The sequence below is a fragment of the Eurosta solidaginis genome, chromosome 3 (assembly GCF_040869045.1).
Source record: "Eurosta solidaginis isolate ZX-2024a chromosome 3, ASM4086904v1, whole genome shotgun sequence".
Classification (NCBI taxonomy): Eukaryota; Metazoa; Arthropoda; class Insecta; order Diptera; family Tephritidae; genus Eurosta; species Eurosta solidaginis.
The window spans coordinates 186983514-186997331 of record NC_090321.1 but is presented as its reverse complement, the minus strand read 5'-3'; the positions used below and the strand labels follow the sequence as shown (position 1 = coordinate 186997331).

Genomic DNA, 13818 nt, shown 5'->3' with positions numbered 1-13818 from the left:
CTCCGGTTGCACTTTCCAGTTTAAGCTCCGTGTTCGGCTCGCCTGATCTAAATTTTGGTTCCTTTGCCGGATCCAGCTTTGGTTTTAGTTTCGATTCCAATTTGGGTGTCATATATATCAATAATAGAGATGCTAGATTCAGTTCTTGGTTCCCTCTAAACTTTGTTTCTGGTTTGGTTCCAGATTCGGTTCCAAATTTTGCCCTGGTTCCGCCATCAACCTCGGTTTCGGCTCTAATTTTAGTATCAGTTGCATATTTGGATTGCAATTTTGGTTCCGGTGGCGGTTCTAAACTCTGGTTTCAGTCAAGCCTTTGCTTCCAGTTTCAATTAAAAATTAAGTTTTGGTGTCGGCTCCAATTTCGGATCCGGCTCCAGACGATTTCAGTTTTGGTTCAAGTTTCGTGTCGAATATTGCTGTTGGTTGTTTGTTCGATATTGTTTTGGTTTCGCTTTTGGTTTCTAGTTACTTCTTATTTCCTTTCAATAAGCGAAGTCTATCAATAAAGTAACGTTGCGCACCGTCCTTTTCTTTAGCGATCTTAATCATATCAGTGTTTTGGTTGCAAACACCGGTAGAGGTGCCAATTCGTCGTCACTCTCTTTCTCGGAGCCCTGGACTAAAAACAAAAGGACTTCGATTTTCGGAAGCACGTACTTTCGATACATGGTGTTGCGGATATTAGGGATATGTATCATGTGCTTTTGCTTAAGTTCATACGGGAAAGAAATCGGATTTTCGGGGTGTCACGCCCCGATGGAAGAATTTTGAGACACTCCGACGCATGCCAATTCAACGTAACCTAACTTAGTCCTTTCTTTAAATAAAACACAATTACACTTTCAAGATATATGCCTTAATAACCATTTATTGTCATCGCATAATCGATACGATTTAATAGTGACAACATAAACACTAATTACAACTTACAAGCATTTACCCTCTAATTTCTCTATTTTACGTAGGATGTCATCATGCTTATGACGTAATGCTTCAACTCTTACAGTTGCTTTTTTAACTTCATTCACAGTGACGTCATAGTCTAACATAAGCGCCGGCTTATCAAGTAAACCACATTGAAAACTTAGCTCTTTAATATCTTCCCTTATTTTTTTACGCGCAGTCTTCGCTTTAAAAACACTCTCCCGTGCTATTTGCTTTTGTTCTAGTAAATCGGATAGAAATAATCTTTGAATTTGAACTTTATTACGCAGCATAGCTTGTTTCTCTTTCAAATGACCCATAATATGAACTTTTGAATTGCAGCGTGTTCTAGATTTTTTGAGGTCAACATTGCGTTCTGAAAGAAGTTACAGAAACGATAGTTTTAGAAAATAGTTTTTAATCGGTTATTTATTAATAAAAAGTAAGGAAGTCTTAGTTTGAGTGAAACCGAAGATTACATATGCAGCTGTACACTTGAAATTCCGTTGTTTGTTTTGTGTGCTTAAAAGTGTTACAAGACTGCGCAATAACACATATCGCTCATTTGCTGCAACGTCGTCATAACTCAAAAAACTCAATTTTCCAGGAGAGCCATTCAAATATTTTAACTGTCATATATTGCGCATATAAAGGCATATTTTCATTTTTATAACACGTGCAAAATTTTTAACTGATCACGAAGATTTTTTATACAACATAGATCATGATATTGGGTATGTTTATATGTTATTAACTCAAAAGTCATGTTTTTTGAGTTATGACGACGTTGCAGCAAGTGAGCGATATGGGCAAATCTCAAAAACTTTTTCTTTTTTGGATACTCGGGTTTTACACACGGGCGAAAAACTTAAGGCCAGAAAAAAGTACAAGGACAATAAGTTTGACCTTTCGACTATCTGATCTGATGATTTTAAAAATCAAGAAAGTTGATAGTAAGTTTTTGCAGAACTTCGAAACGTAAAAAACGTCGATTTTTACACTTTTTCAAGCGATACCCTCGATTTTTTTTTTTTTGAATTTTTTCGATGCAATTTTTAGCCATCGCTGAAACGCTATGGAATTTAAACTGAATTTTGTTTTTGAGACGGAGATTCTAAAAGTATGAGCAAAATTAATGTGCCCCTACAATACTCAAAACTGTCATCAATCAAAGTAGCGATACTTTTTTTTTGTCATTTTCAATATTGACAGTTTTTGCTTATAGCTTTTTGAGGCAACTGACTATTGAAATTTGGATTATGCACGATAATAGCCTATCAGGGACTAAAAATACCTAGGGCTTCAAATACGATGTACCCTTTTCAGTTTTGAAGGTAGAGGCAGAAAAGTGGAAGCACTTGGTTGCGTAAATTTTTTTCAGGAGCATGTTTTTTTGTGGGCACAGCTACAATTTTACTTTTATCACTTCATACCCGTTTGTTAATTTTTTCTCTACACCACAGTGATATACCATCATTAGCCTCATCTTGGAATATTCACGCAAGGAAAATTATTGATGTTTGTACATGGGGCAAATATACGAAATTTCCGACAAAAATTGGCAATCGTCAAAAAGTGTAGACATTTTTTTTTAAACCAGGTTTTAGTTAAAAGTAAATGAAAAGGAACACAAATTTGGTACAAAAATAAAAAAAAAAAAGAAAATGTTTCTATACTTTTTGACGATTGCCAGTTTTTGGCGAAAATTTCGTATATTTGCCGCATGTACAAACATCAATAACCTTCCTTGCGTGAATATTCCCAGATGAGATAATTGATGGTGTACTACTGTAGTGTAGAGAAAAAATTAACAAACGGGACGGTTACCCGGTTTCATATTTTTGCCGATATCTCTAAAGCCGGGTTTCGGGTATCAACAAAATTTTACCTAAATATACCCCACATAGATATAAGTATACATCATGATAAAATTTCAACACAAACGGTTAAGAAGTGTTTAAATAAGTAAAAAAACTGTAAGGTTTTCCGGGTTTATATTTTTATCAATACCTCCAAAACCGGATCTCGGGTATTAAAACTTTTTTACTTAAACATACTTCGTTCACATATCTATATGTTTTTAAAGTTTCAAAAGAATCGGTGAAATGGTGTTAAAATAAATGTGTTGCAAATTTTGCAGTAAAAAATATTTGGCGGTTATTCGGTTTTATATTGTTACCGATATCTACAAAACCGGGTCTCGTGTATCAAAAAATTTTACATAATTAACAGCTGAATATATCTCCATATTTTGTTAAAATTTCGATATAATCGGTACAGCAGTGTTGAAATAAATGTATATTCAACATTGCGACCTCAATTTATATATATTTTGCTCGATCTTTTTACTATATCTTTTTGAGGCATTATGTAAGACAAGTAACGGCGATGCACTATAGCTCCAATTTACCCCTCAATGTTCCTAAGAAAAAGATATTTACGTGATACCATGTTTAAAAAAAAAATTTTTTTCTCCAAAAAACCAAAGTTTGGCGGATTTCCCTATATACATATGGTTCTATTCTGAACTAATTTTCGTTTAAAAGAAGCGAAAAGGATACAGAGGCTAACACCAATGACCTTGAGCGGGTAATAATGCAGCTTTCCTTCAGATATGGGGATTTCCTTACTGTTTATTTTAAAACAAAGATATAACAGAACAATAAACATAAACACACAAGTGCCATTGTACGTTATTACAAAAAACGGGCAGGGTTATTAACGAAATTTTCCAACTTTTACTAGAAATAGCTTATTACCTGCATCTAAACACTTTTACAATATTGTAACGAATGTTAGCAGCACTGAGCGATGCTATCGTCTCTAAGCCGATGCTAACCAGTGACGTGAATGCACATCAATAATTCAATCATTATGTATCTACATAAACGAATAAATAATTGCGTCTACACATATGTACGTATACGAACATCGGAGCGGCAATGCACAAATACATGCATATATCTTATCTGAGTTGTCACAAGAGAGAGCAATAATTTGTGCACGTAGTTGTGGCTGGCGATTTTGTAGCCGAACTAACTAGTAACTTCTGGAAATCGAAGAGCCTAGAAGTATTCAGCGTAAACTATAAAAGCGGGGCATGTGAGTAAAAAGCAATTCAGTTTGATTTGAGATTTGGATTAAGCGCTATCTAGCGAGCTATAGCAGTATTATTTGGAATAGTAGAGTTTCATTTGAGCTGTCAATCAGTTTGGTTATTAAGTAAGCTATTCGTTGCAAAGTACAAGTGTTATTCTGAAGTACTTGAATAAAGGCCATTTTGCATTATTACATATTGGAGTTATTTATTCAACAGTTTAGCGATACGAACTTAGCAGAAGATTGCAAATAAGAGGATTTGCAAGTAAATTCGTTACAATTGGTGTCAGAAGAGGAATTGTTGAGTAAATTCCAGAGGACTACAAGGACATGGCAAAGTTCAGTGAATTGAAGATCCAGCAATTGAAGAAGGAGTTGGAGAGCCGTGGATTGAATACAACCGGCAATAAGATCGAACTTCAAGCACGGCTACGAGAGGTAATGGAGTTGGAAGGAATTGATGTGGACGAGTATGTCTTTTATCCCGATGTGGAAGAGCCAGCGACTAAATTGGAAGAGAAGATAGAGACTCCGAATGTAGACACTAACGCGATACTAGCAGTGCTGAAGCAAATGTCGTCACAAATATCAACCGATATGTCAACACAGCTCGAATCGCAAGAGACACGTATAACATCCAAGATGGAAGCACAGGAGGCACGTATTTCAGAAATGTCATCGCAAATGTCATCTCAACTGGAAGAGCAGAAGACATATATGGCATCCCAGCTGGAAGCACATGAGACACGTATTTCAGAAATGTCGACACAGATTACATCAAAGATGGAAACACAACTGAAAGAGCAAGAGGCGCGTATATCATCAAAACTCGCAGCGCGTATAGACGAGAAAATAACGCAGTTTGAAGGAAAATTTGAGGCAGAGGTGGATGCTTTGAGAGGTCGTATACAGGAATTGCAACTTAATCGTCCAGCAGTTTCAGCGAGTAATCCAAAGGTAAAAACACCATCCTTTGACGGTTCTGTTCCTTTCCAGGTCTTTAAGCTACAGTTTGAGAAGACCGCAGCAGTGAACAACTGGAATGTGGAAGATAAAGTTGCCGCACTCTTCGTAGCATTGAAAGGACCAGCTGCCGAAATCTTACAGACTATTCCAGAGTACGAACGGAACAGTTATGACGCATTGATGGCTGCTGTAGAACGGCGATACGGAAGCGAACACAGGAAACAGATATACCAAATGGAGTTGCTGAACCGCTTCCAGAAGCCTGGTGAAACATTGCAAGAGTTTGCGTCGGATATTGAAAGGCTAGCACATTTAGCGAATGTGGACGCATCCGTGGAGTACACTGAAAGGGTAAAGATTCAGAGCTTTATAAATGGCATACGGGACGTCGAAACAAAGCGTGCTACATACGCAAACCCAAAGCCAACATTCGCAGAAACGGTGTCACAAGCTCTGATTCAGGAAACAGCGTCGCTTCTGTGTAAGCCAGTTTTCAAAGCACGCCGTGTGGAGGTAGAAAGACCATATTGGGTAGACACAATTTTGGAAGCACTGAAGGGATCACAACAGAAAAATGCCGGAGTTATTAAATGTTTCAAGTGCGGCAACCCAGGTCACATTGCACGTCATTGCGATCTTGGTCCTTATAGTTCCAACAATGTGGGTGGCCGTAAACGCAAAGCTGGCGGAAATGAGCAAGAGCGTGTCGGATGTAAAGAACGAAAACTTGTCCCGGCTATTGAATGTCCTGTGATATCTGTGTCGCAAATTGGTAGAAAATCGAGCAGTCTTACCGTCAGAGGGAATGTGGATGGCAACGAACGAATACTGACTGTAGATACGGGCGCATCTCATTCCTTGATCCGATCTGACTTGGTCAACAGGAGAGTAAAACCGTTACCTGGAGCAAAGTTGCGTACGGTCACTGGCGAGTATAACCAAGTTCAGGGAGAAGTGATATGTGAAGTATTGATTGGGAAGGTCATGGTTCTACACAAATTTGTTGTGGCGGAGATTGTTGATGAAGTTATATTGGGAGTGGATTTCTTGGTTGACCATGACATCAAGATCGATATGCAGAGAAGGGTGATGCGTTATGAGAACCAAGATGTGCCACTTAACTTTAGTTTGGAAAAAGGGTTCAGCAGTAATCGGATACTGGTGGAGAAGACTCGACGAAGGCCACGAAATTCAAAGGTAAAGGTTGATGGAACAAATGGGCCAAACAAATCAAAACCGAAGGTACCTGTGAGAGAAACACTGTCATTGAAAAGCCCTAACGGACGTACTAAAACGAAGAAAGAATGCAAGGGTGGTTTCAAGCCAAGGCACACTACTGTTGTGAAGCGTCGGAACGATACTGATTATGCAAAGCAAATCCGTCCAGCGCAAGCTCTGCGAAGTAGTTCTTCATTGGCCGAGCAACAGAGTGCGAGGGAACGATCGAGGATAATGAGTAGTAAGATGAAACACAGGTACGACAAGGAAAATAATTCGCAAGGTTTCCGGGAGGGAAATTTGGTACTGTTATACAACCCTCACCGGCGGAAAGGTGTTCCATCCAAATTTCGGTGCAGTTGGGAAGGCCCGTACAAGGTTGTGAAGAAGATACGTGATATCATCTACCGCATACAAGCAATTGGGAAATCACGAAATAGAAGAGTGGTACATTTGGCGATGCTAGCAGCGTTTAGATTGAGAGATTTGTCTGATCGGGACGATCAGACTTAGGTGGAGGGCAGTGTAACGAATGTTAGCAGCACTGAGCGATGCTATCGTCTCTAAGCCGATGCTAACCAGCGACGTGAATGCACATCAATAATTCAATCATTATGTATCTACATAAACGAATAAATAATTGCGTCTACAGATATGTACGTATACGAACATCGGAGCGGCAATGCACAAATACATGCATATATCTTATCTGAGTTGTCACAAGAGAGAGCAATAATTTGTGCACGTAGTTGTGGCCGAACTAACTAGTAACTTCTGGAAATCGAAGAGCCTAGAAGTATTCAGCGTAAACTATAAAAGCGGGGCATGTGAGTAAAAAGCAATTCAGTTTGATTTGAGATTTGGATTAAGCGCTATCTAGCGAGCTATAGCAGTATTATTTGGAATAGTAGAGTTTCATTTGAGCTGTCAATCAGTTTGGTTATTAAGTAAGCTATTCGTTGCAAAGTACAAGTGTTATTCTGAAGTACTTGAATAAAGGCCATTTTGCATTATTACATATTGGAGTTATTTATTCAACAGTTTAGCGATACGAACTTAGCAGAAGATTGCAAATAAGAGGATTTGCAAGTAAATTCGTTACAATATCTTTTATATAAAAGAAGGCGATTTAACCGATTTAGTAAATTTTTACTGAAAATATTTCCTGTTAAACACCAAATTTTTCTTCGTGTTATAGCTCCCGAAACATTGAAAATTGCTAAGACAAAAAAGGGTGGTGCCACACCCATTTTAAAATTTTTTAGTGTTTTCCAATTTAATGTTATAACTCAATTTATAAAGTAAAATTCTACTGATAAAAAGCTCTTTTTCGCTAAGATATAGCTTATTATTTTCGTCCATGACCCTTTTAAAATTTTTATATAAAAGTGGGCGTGGTCTTTAATCAATTTCGTAACTTTTTCTTCAAAGAATTCCTTATAGTAAAGGCAAACTCTCTGTCGAATTTTGTTACGATAGGTTTAATTTTTGATTTATGATTAATATTTGTAAAATTGATTTTGTCAGAAGTGGGCTGTGCCACGCCCTTTTTAAAACATTTTTTCCAATTTTTATCAAGAGTCTCAATATCAGTCCACAGTCAGATTTCAACATTTAAGGTGTATTATTTACTAAATAATCAGGTTTTTTGTGTTTTTCAACATGTTGTATATATAAAAAGTGGACGTGGTTATCATCCGATTTCGCTCGTTTTCAGTACAAATCTATTCTGGCTCCAGATAAGCTCGTGTACCAAATTTGGTGAAGATATCTCAATATTTACTCAAGTTATCATGTTAACGGGCGGACGGACGGATATGGCTCAATCAAATTTTTTTCGATACTGATGATTTTGATATATGGAAGCCTATATCTATCTCGATTCCTTTATACCTGTACATACAAACGTTATCCAATCAAAGTTATAATACTGCAAGCGCAATGTTTGTTACCTTCTATTTTTTTATCCAGTGCCTGTACCTCCGTTTGCAAGTTCTCATAATCACGTAAGTGCAGATTGTTGCCCAGATCTTCCAAGTTTTTAAGTTGCTGTATGGTCGTGAAAAAATATTAATATTAAAAAACTAAATTACATGTAAAACTAAATAATTTTAAAATATAAAGTTGAAGTTTGAATTAATTCACATAATTTAAAGTGTGCAGTTAAATTTCGATCTATTTAATATTCTTTGACCGCAAATGAAAAAGATGCTCGAAATCTTCACGTGAATATATCGCTACGAGTCTGAAGGGCATAGTTTTTCAATCCGGAATGCACTTCATGCACTCATGGAAAAACACTTGTCGATCGCAGCTTTTTTTGGTATAATGAATAACAGTTTTTGGTCATTATTCCTTTTTGTTATTCAGTAATTATAATTTTTTTTTGCATTACTTATGTGGAATAATATAATTTAAAAGCATACCTCAAGCGTACTGTAGTAGTGTATGTGTAAGTGTAGTACTATAATTATATTATAACGAATTTAGTGAAATTCCGACTAATTGCAACCTTCTGCTAACGTTCGAATCGCTAAAGTGTTGAATAAATAACTCCAATATTCAATAATGCAAAACGGTCTTTATTAGACTACTTTGTAAGTACTTCACAATAACACGTATACTTCACAATCAATTGCGTGTTTAAATCAAACTGATTACTGACTACTCAGCTTGTGCTGCTTTTATACTCTCTGTTTTCTCATTCATCCATTTCTCCTAAGGTCTAGTAACTTCGCGAATTTCATGCTTGGTTACCAGCCATATATGTACATGTATATTTGTAGTTTATATTCTCTGGCATAGCCTTCTGCAGGTGTATATGTGATTACTACTTCGGCTGATGGTGAGGATCTCTCTGCTGTCTTGTATGTTCATGTGTAAATGATGACTAATGTGTTTATATAATTGCTTTAATGTTTTTGTTGTTGTGCATTTATTTAGTGATGTGAAAATTCGCCACAATATATTTGTATTTATACTAATTTCAGCTTACATCACGTACCGAGCAGAAAAGAACATTATAAATTGTAAAGTACATTACACTACCATATAACAGATCAGTACACTTTAAGTATGGTACGTAATGTAAAATTCTATTCACTGCAGAATACATAATGTACATTCTATACAGTACATGTAACAGAACTTAATGTACATATAATGCACTTTACTGTATGGTTCGTACTATAAATTTATTGAATTGAAGTAGGCGCACATATTGTACCTGGAATCTCTATAAAGTACATAATGTTTATGTAACGCAACCTAATGTAAATATGATGTAGTTTACTGTGCGGTACGTAATGTACATGTTTTTGTTGTTGTTGTTGTAGCGATAAGGTTGCTCCCCGAAGGCTTTGGGGAGTGTTATCCTTGTGATGGTCTTTTACCGGATACAGATCCGGTACGCTCCGGTACCACAGCACCATTAAGGTGCTAGCTCGACCATATCGGGAACAATTTCTGTGGCCACATTAAACCTTCAGGCCATCCCCTCCCTCCCCAACCCCAAGTTCCATGAGGAGCTTAGGGTCGCCATAGCCTCGTCTGTTAGTGAAACAGGATTCGCCGCGGATAGGTGAGGTTCACAATTGGATTTGGAGAAGCTATATATTGCGCTGGTAACCTGAAGGGTTGCGCTACACAGCCTCTTGAATCTGGTATTTTAGTCGCCTCTTACGGCAGGCATACCTACCGCGGGTATATTCTGACCCCCTAACCCGCTGGGGGTATAATGTACATGTATTGAATTGTTGTATACTACAGATATTGTGCATGGAATGTACCGCAATGTACAATGTGTTTTACATTCTACTCTACTGTAGGTAACTTACCTTTAATTGCTGTATTTTACGGTACGTAATCTATATGTGATGTACTGCGTTGTTATTGTACAATACATAATGTATGTGTAATGTACTATGCTGTGCGATACGTAATATATTTGCTGTACTAACAGGTAAACGGAAGAGATATGTGGCTCACTTTATCATATTAGCCGAAGCAGAAATGCACTTTCGAGAGAATTAGCTACACCAAGCCTAGGCTATCCGGTTTAGCGGATTAAGACTCTGCGGCTATACTAGTAGAAAAATATCCGAGTAATTGAGTACCCGATTACTCGAGTACCCGCACACCACCAGGGGACCCTATTGCCCTGCTGATACATGGATACCCTGAATTTCTTTGAGGTTAACCACTTAGGTGGCCCGAAATTTTTGTAGATGGTTGGGAACGAAAACAGAAAATTTCGAAAGATGCACACCACAGCGTCATCTTGCGTTTAATAGCAGCATGCAACTAATACAAATTGCTTTTTCCTGTTAATTTTTGATTTGTTGGAGTGGAAGCTTATGGGAATTATCTTGAATACGGCTCCACCGATTTCGATGAAATTTACTTAATGGATGGTGTATGTATTACAGATTTTAAGACTTTCTGCTTGATGCTGCCACTTACGATTATTTTTCGAGTTCCATGTTCTTAAAAATGTTGCCGGTTTTGAAAAATGTGCCCGGATTCAAATAGGTATCAGTTCCTGAAGAAGTACCCGTTTCAAGAAAACTACCCTATTTAAAAAAAGTACTAAATTGTAAAAGAGATTGCCGAAATCTCCTTATATTTAATTTAATAACAAAAACTGCTGTTGATATCAGCATTCCACTGCTAATTTGAAGATAGTTAGTGGTCATACTCGGAGCTTTCCTCCACGAAACAAATTGTAAGTATTTAGATGCTTGAGGGGTTCAACGGGTTGCCAGCGCAATTTATAGTTTCTCCAACCCAAGTTATACACCTCATCTACCTGTGGCGAATCCGGTTCCTTTAGCATGTGAGGCTCTGGGGACCCCAAGTTTTTCATGGAACTAACCGGCGGGATGGCCTTAAAGTTTCAATGTCGTCACATTAAATCGTTCCCGAGATGGTCGGGCTTAACGGTTCTTGTTGCCGGAACATAGCGGATTTAGGTCCGACAAAGGGCCAACAACATTGATAACACTCCCGAAAACAGTCGGAGAGTGTCTTTATCGCTAGAAGGACACTTTAGAAATTATGACTTGGCTCCACTTACCTCCATCAATGTTGCATTGGTATGCTGATTTTTTATGAGAGCGTAACGTACAGCTGATACTTCCTCACGTAATTTGGACATACTACGTAATAGTGAATTAGCCACCTAATAAAAACATAGTACAAATCATTTCTAAGCATACTAAACAGACGGCAATTTCTTAACATTTTACCGTTGATAAATGTTCTCCATGATAGGCGAAAGTTTTACGCACAAGTTGCTCCAGCTCTTCTAGTTTTTCCTTATTTTTAATTTTTAATATTGATTTCCTATATGTCAGTTGTTCTATTTGTGCTTCTGCATTCATTTTAACCTCTTCCTCTCTTGCCAACATTTGATCTAAGCGCATTGTGACTTCTTTATACCTGTCAACCGCGAACTTTAGTGATTCACTTGATAAGTCTTCGGCAAATACACGATATTGACCTTTACGATAAAAATAATCACAAACACGTCGATTAAGAAATAAACGTTTGCGCTGTTGTGCCTCTAATTCTTGCAATTTGCTAGAGATCTCATCAATTAATGTTTCCTTATCAAGTTTTTCACGTAGTAAATCATTTGGATGAATATATTCTGATTTATCTACAGCTTTCTCTATAAGATCTGTTAAAAATTCACGCGCATCTGTTGTGATTTTTTGTATCTCAAGTTCCCGTTGGTATGCTACCCAATCAAATTCAATTACTCCTTCAATTACATGCTCCTTTTCCATTTCCATAAATGTTTCGACAACTTGCGTATCATCCAGTTGTTTTGGTTGTTCCATCTCTTCGTGTTCACTTTTTATCAATTCGAGTAACTCGTCATCTTCAGAAATGAGAATATCTGATGAGGATGACAAATGTGCTGGTTCCTCTTCTTCTTCTTCTACTTCTTCTTCCACTTCTAGTGATTCTTCCTCAGAGCGTATTATCGAACCGGTGAGTGGATTTCTAAAAGAGCCAACATCGGCGCCTTCGCTGTATTTCGATACTCTCTTCCTAGCTGTAGATCTAATTGAATATCGATCTTCTGTATCTTCCACTATACTCAGGGTTGGTAATTGGCCTAGTTTTTCAAAGAAATCTTCCGATATTCTTAATGGTTCCTGGTTTAAGTAGCCCATGTTCATTGCAATTGACTTCTCAGAATCACTGGTCATCAGCTCTTCGTCAGGTACTTCAATACTTTTGGTCCGCAACTCTATTTCGCTTTCCACTTTTAAACGAATTGAGCTCTGCGAAAGTGTTTTGGCTATACCAGACTTTCTATTGACCTTTGATAACTGTATATTTATAGCTGCATCTGTGTTGTCTTGCTCTATGTAGCTGTTTTGTGCAGATGTTTGGTTTTTTCCCTCGTTTTTCTCTTCAAAACCTTGCTCTATACCATCTTCAATTTTTACTTCTTTTTCATTGTCTTCATATTCTCCATCTTTTCTATTGGTTATTGTAGGTCCGCTTTCTTCCATTGCAAAAAAGTTTCCTTATAAAAATATATGAATGTTTCTATAACTAAGATGTTGTATATTAGCTCAAAATATTTTTAGGATAACAAAGTTTTTAATTTCTTCAGCAGATAAATTATTATTGAAATGATTGATGTAGAATGTTTTTGGTAACGATTTTTTTCGTGTTTGAAAATATATTAATAAACAAGTAGAGGTTTTGATTTTTTATTAGTTTAGTATTTATTATTAGTTTTTAATTTATAACTAACGCTACGACCCCATGAAAGCTATACATATGTATACCATATTAGAAATATCTGTCGTGTATGTGGAATATCACTATATTTCGGCTAGACTTCTTAAAACGTCCTGTCTTGCAAAACTTTTGAAAAATGCCCCATTTCAGAATTTGTTTAAAGAATGCCCTATAGCAAAACTGGTTTCAATATATTCTGATGTAGAGGGCGGCTTTCAATCGATTTCTGCTATAGGGCGTTGTTGAACTGGCAGCCGATCTAGGGTGATATTCAACTATGCTGTGCATATTCATATTCAGTAATGATTAAACGCACAATTTAAAACTACCCTTATAGCGTTCAGCGGAAGACATATATCATATTAAGATTTGAATTGATGAAACCGGTTGAGTAGATCTGCCTCTTTGCTCAAACAATGCCAGAGGTTTTATAAGCATTGATTAAAATTGCTATATTACTCCGAAATTTTTATTTGCTGTTTTTCTGGCTCTGAACAATAACAGAGTATGGAGCAGATCGGTAGCATAAAAGAGTATTGTCTTTTCCTGTGCTACGCTACGAGATACATTGTGTTTTGGAGTGGAGCAAATAGCAGAGGAAAAAAAAAGTATTGCTTTTTTTAACCTGTTGTGAATTGTTATGCAGAACTTTGTTTTTTCTCGCGCTACTAATTACCTAAAACAACTTGAAATGCAACGTAAGGACAGATACAATAACAATAACAACAAAAAGAAGAAGCTACAACAATTAGAAGAACGACAAATAAAATCACTAATACAACAAGTAAGGAAGGCTAAGTTCGGGTGTAACCGAACATTACATACTCAGTTGAGAGCTATGGAGACAAA

The 13818-nt window shown here is 37.0% G+C and overlaps 1 protein-coding gene across 1 annotated transcript; it reads right to left on the bottom strand.

The window, feature by feature from the left end:
- Window positions 1–840: 840 nt before the first annotated feature.
- LOC137246847 (cilia- and flagella-associated protein 184-like) lies at window positions 841–12748 on the bottom strand. The gene is made up of 4 exons (XM_067777860.1): window positions 11454–12748; window positions 11282–11386; window positions 8160–8256; window positions 841–1300 (listed from the first exon to the last, which is right to left on the bottom strand). The coding sequence occupies exons 1-4, from the start codon at window positions 12732–12734 to the stop codon at window positions 927–929; spliced, it is 1857 nt and encodes a 618-aa protein (XP_067633961.1). The 5' UTR covers window positions 12735–12748; the 3' UTR covers window positions 841–926.
- Between the last annotated feature and the right edge of the window lie 1070 nt (window positions 12749–13818).

What these genes read in the sequence shown, in the direction of transcription:
- LOC137246847 (XM_067777860.1), bottom strand. Translation starts at nt 12,734, where the DNA reads ATGGAAGAAAGCGGACCTACAATAACCAATAGAAAAGATGGAGAATAT. An exon ending in ATGGAGAACATTTATCAACG is followed by an intron (nt 11,387 to 11,453) that starts GTAAAATGTTAA and finishes TGTTTTTATTAG; the next exon opens with GTGGCTAATTCACTATTACG. An exon ending in CCAATGCAACATTGATGGAG is followed by an intron (nt 8,257 to 11,281) that starts GTAAGTGGAGCC and finishes ACGACCATACAG; the next exon opens with CAACTTAAAAACTTGGAAGA.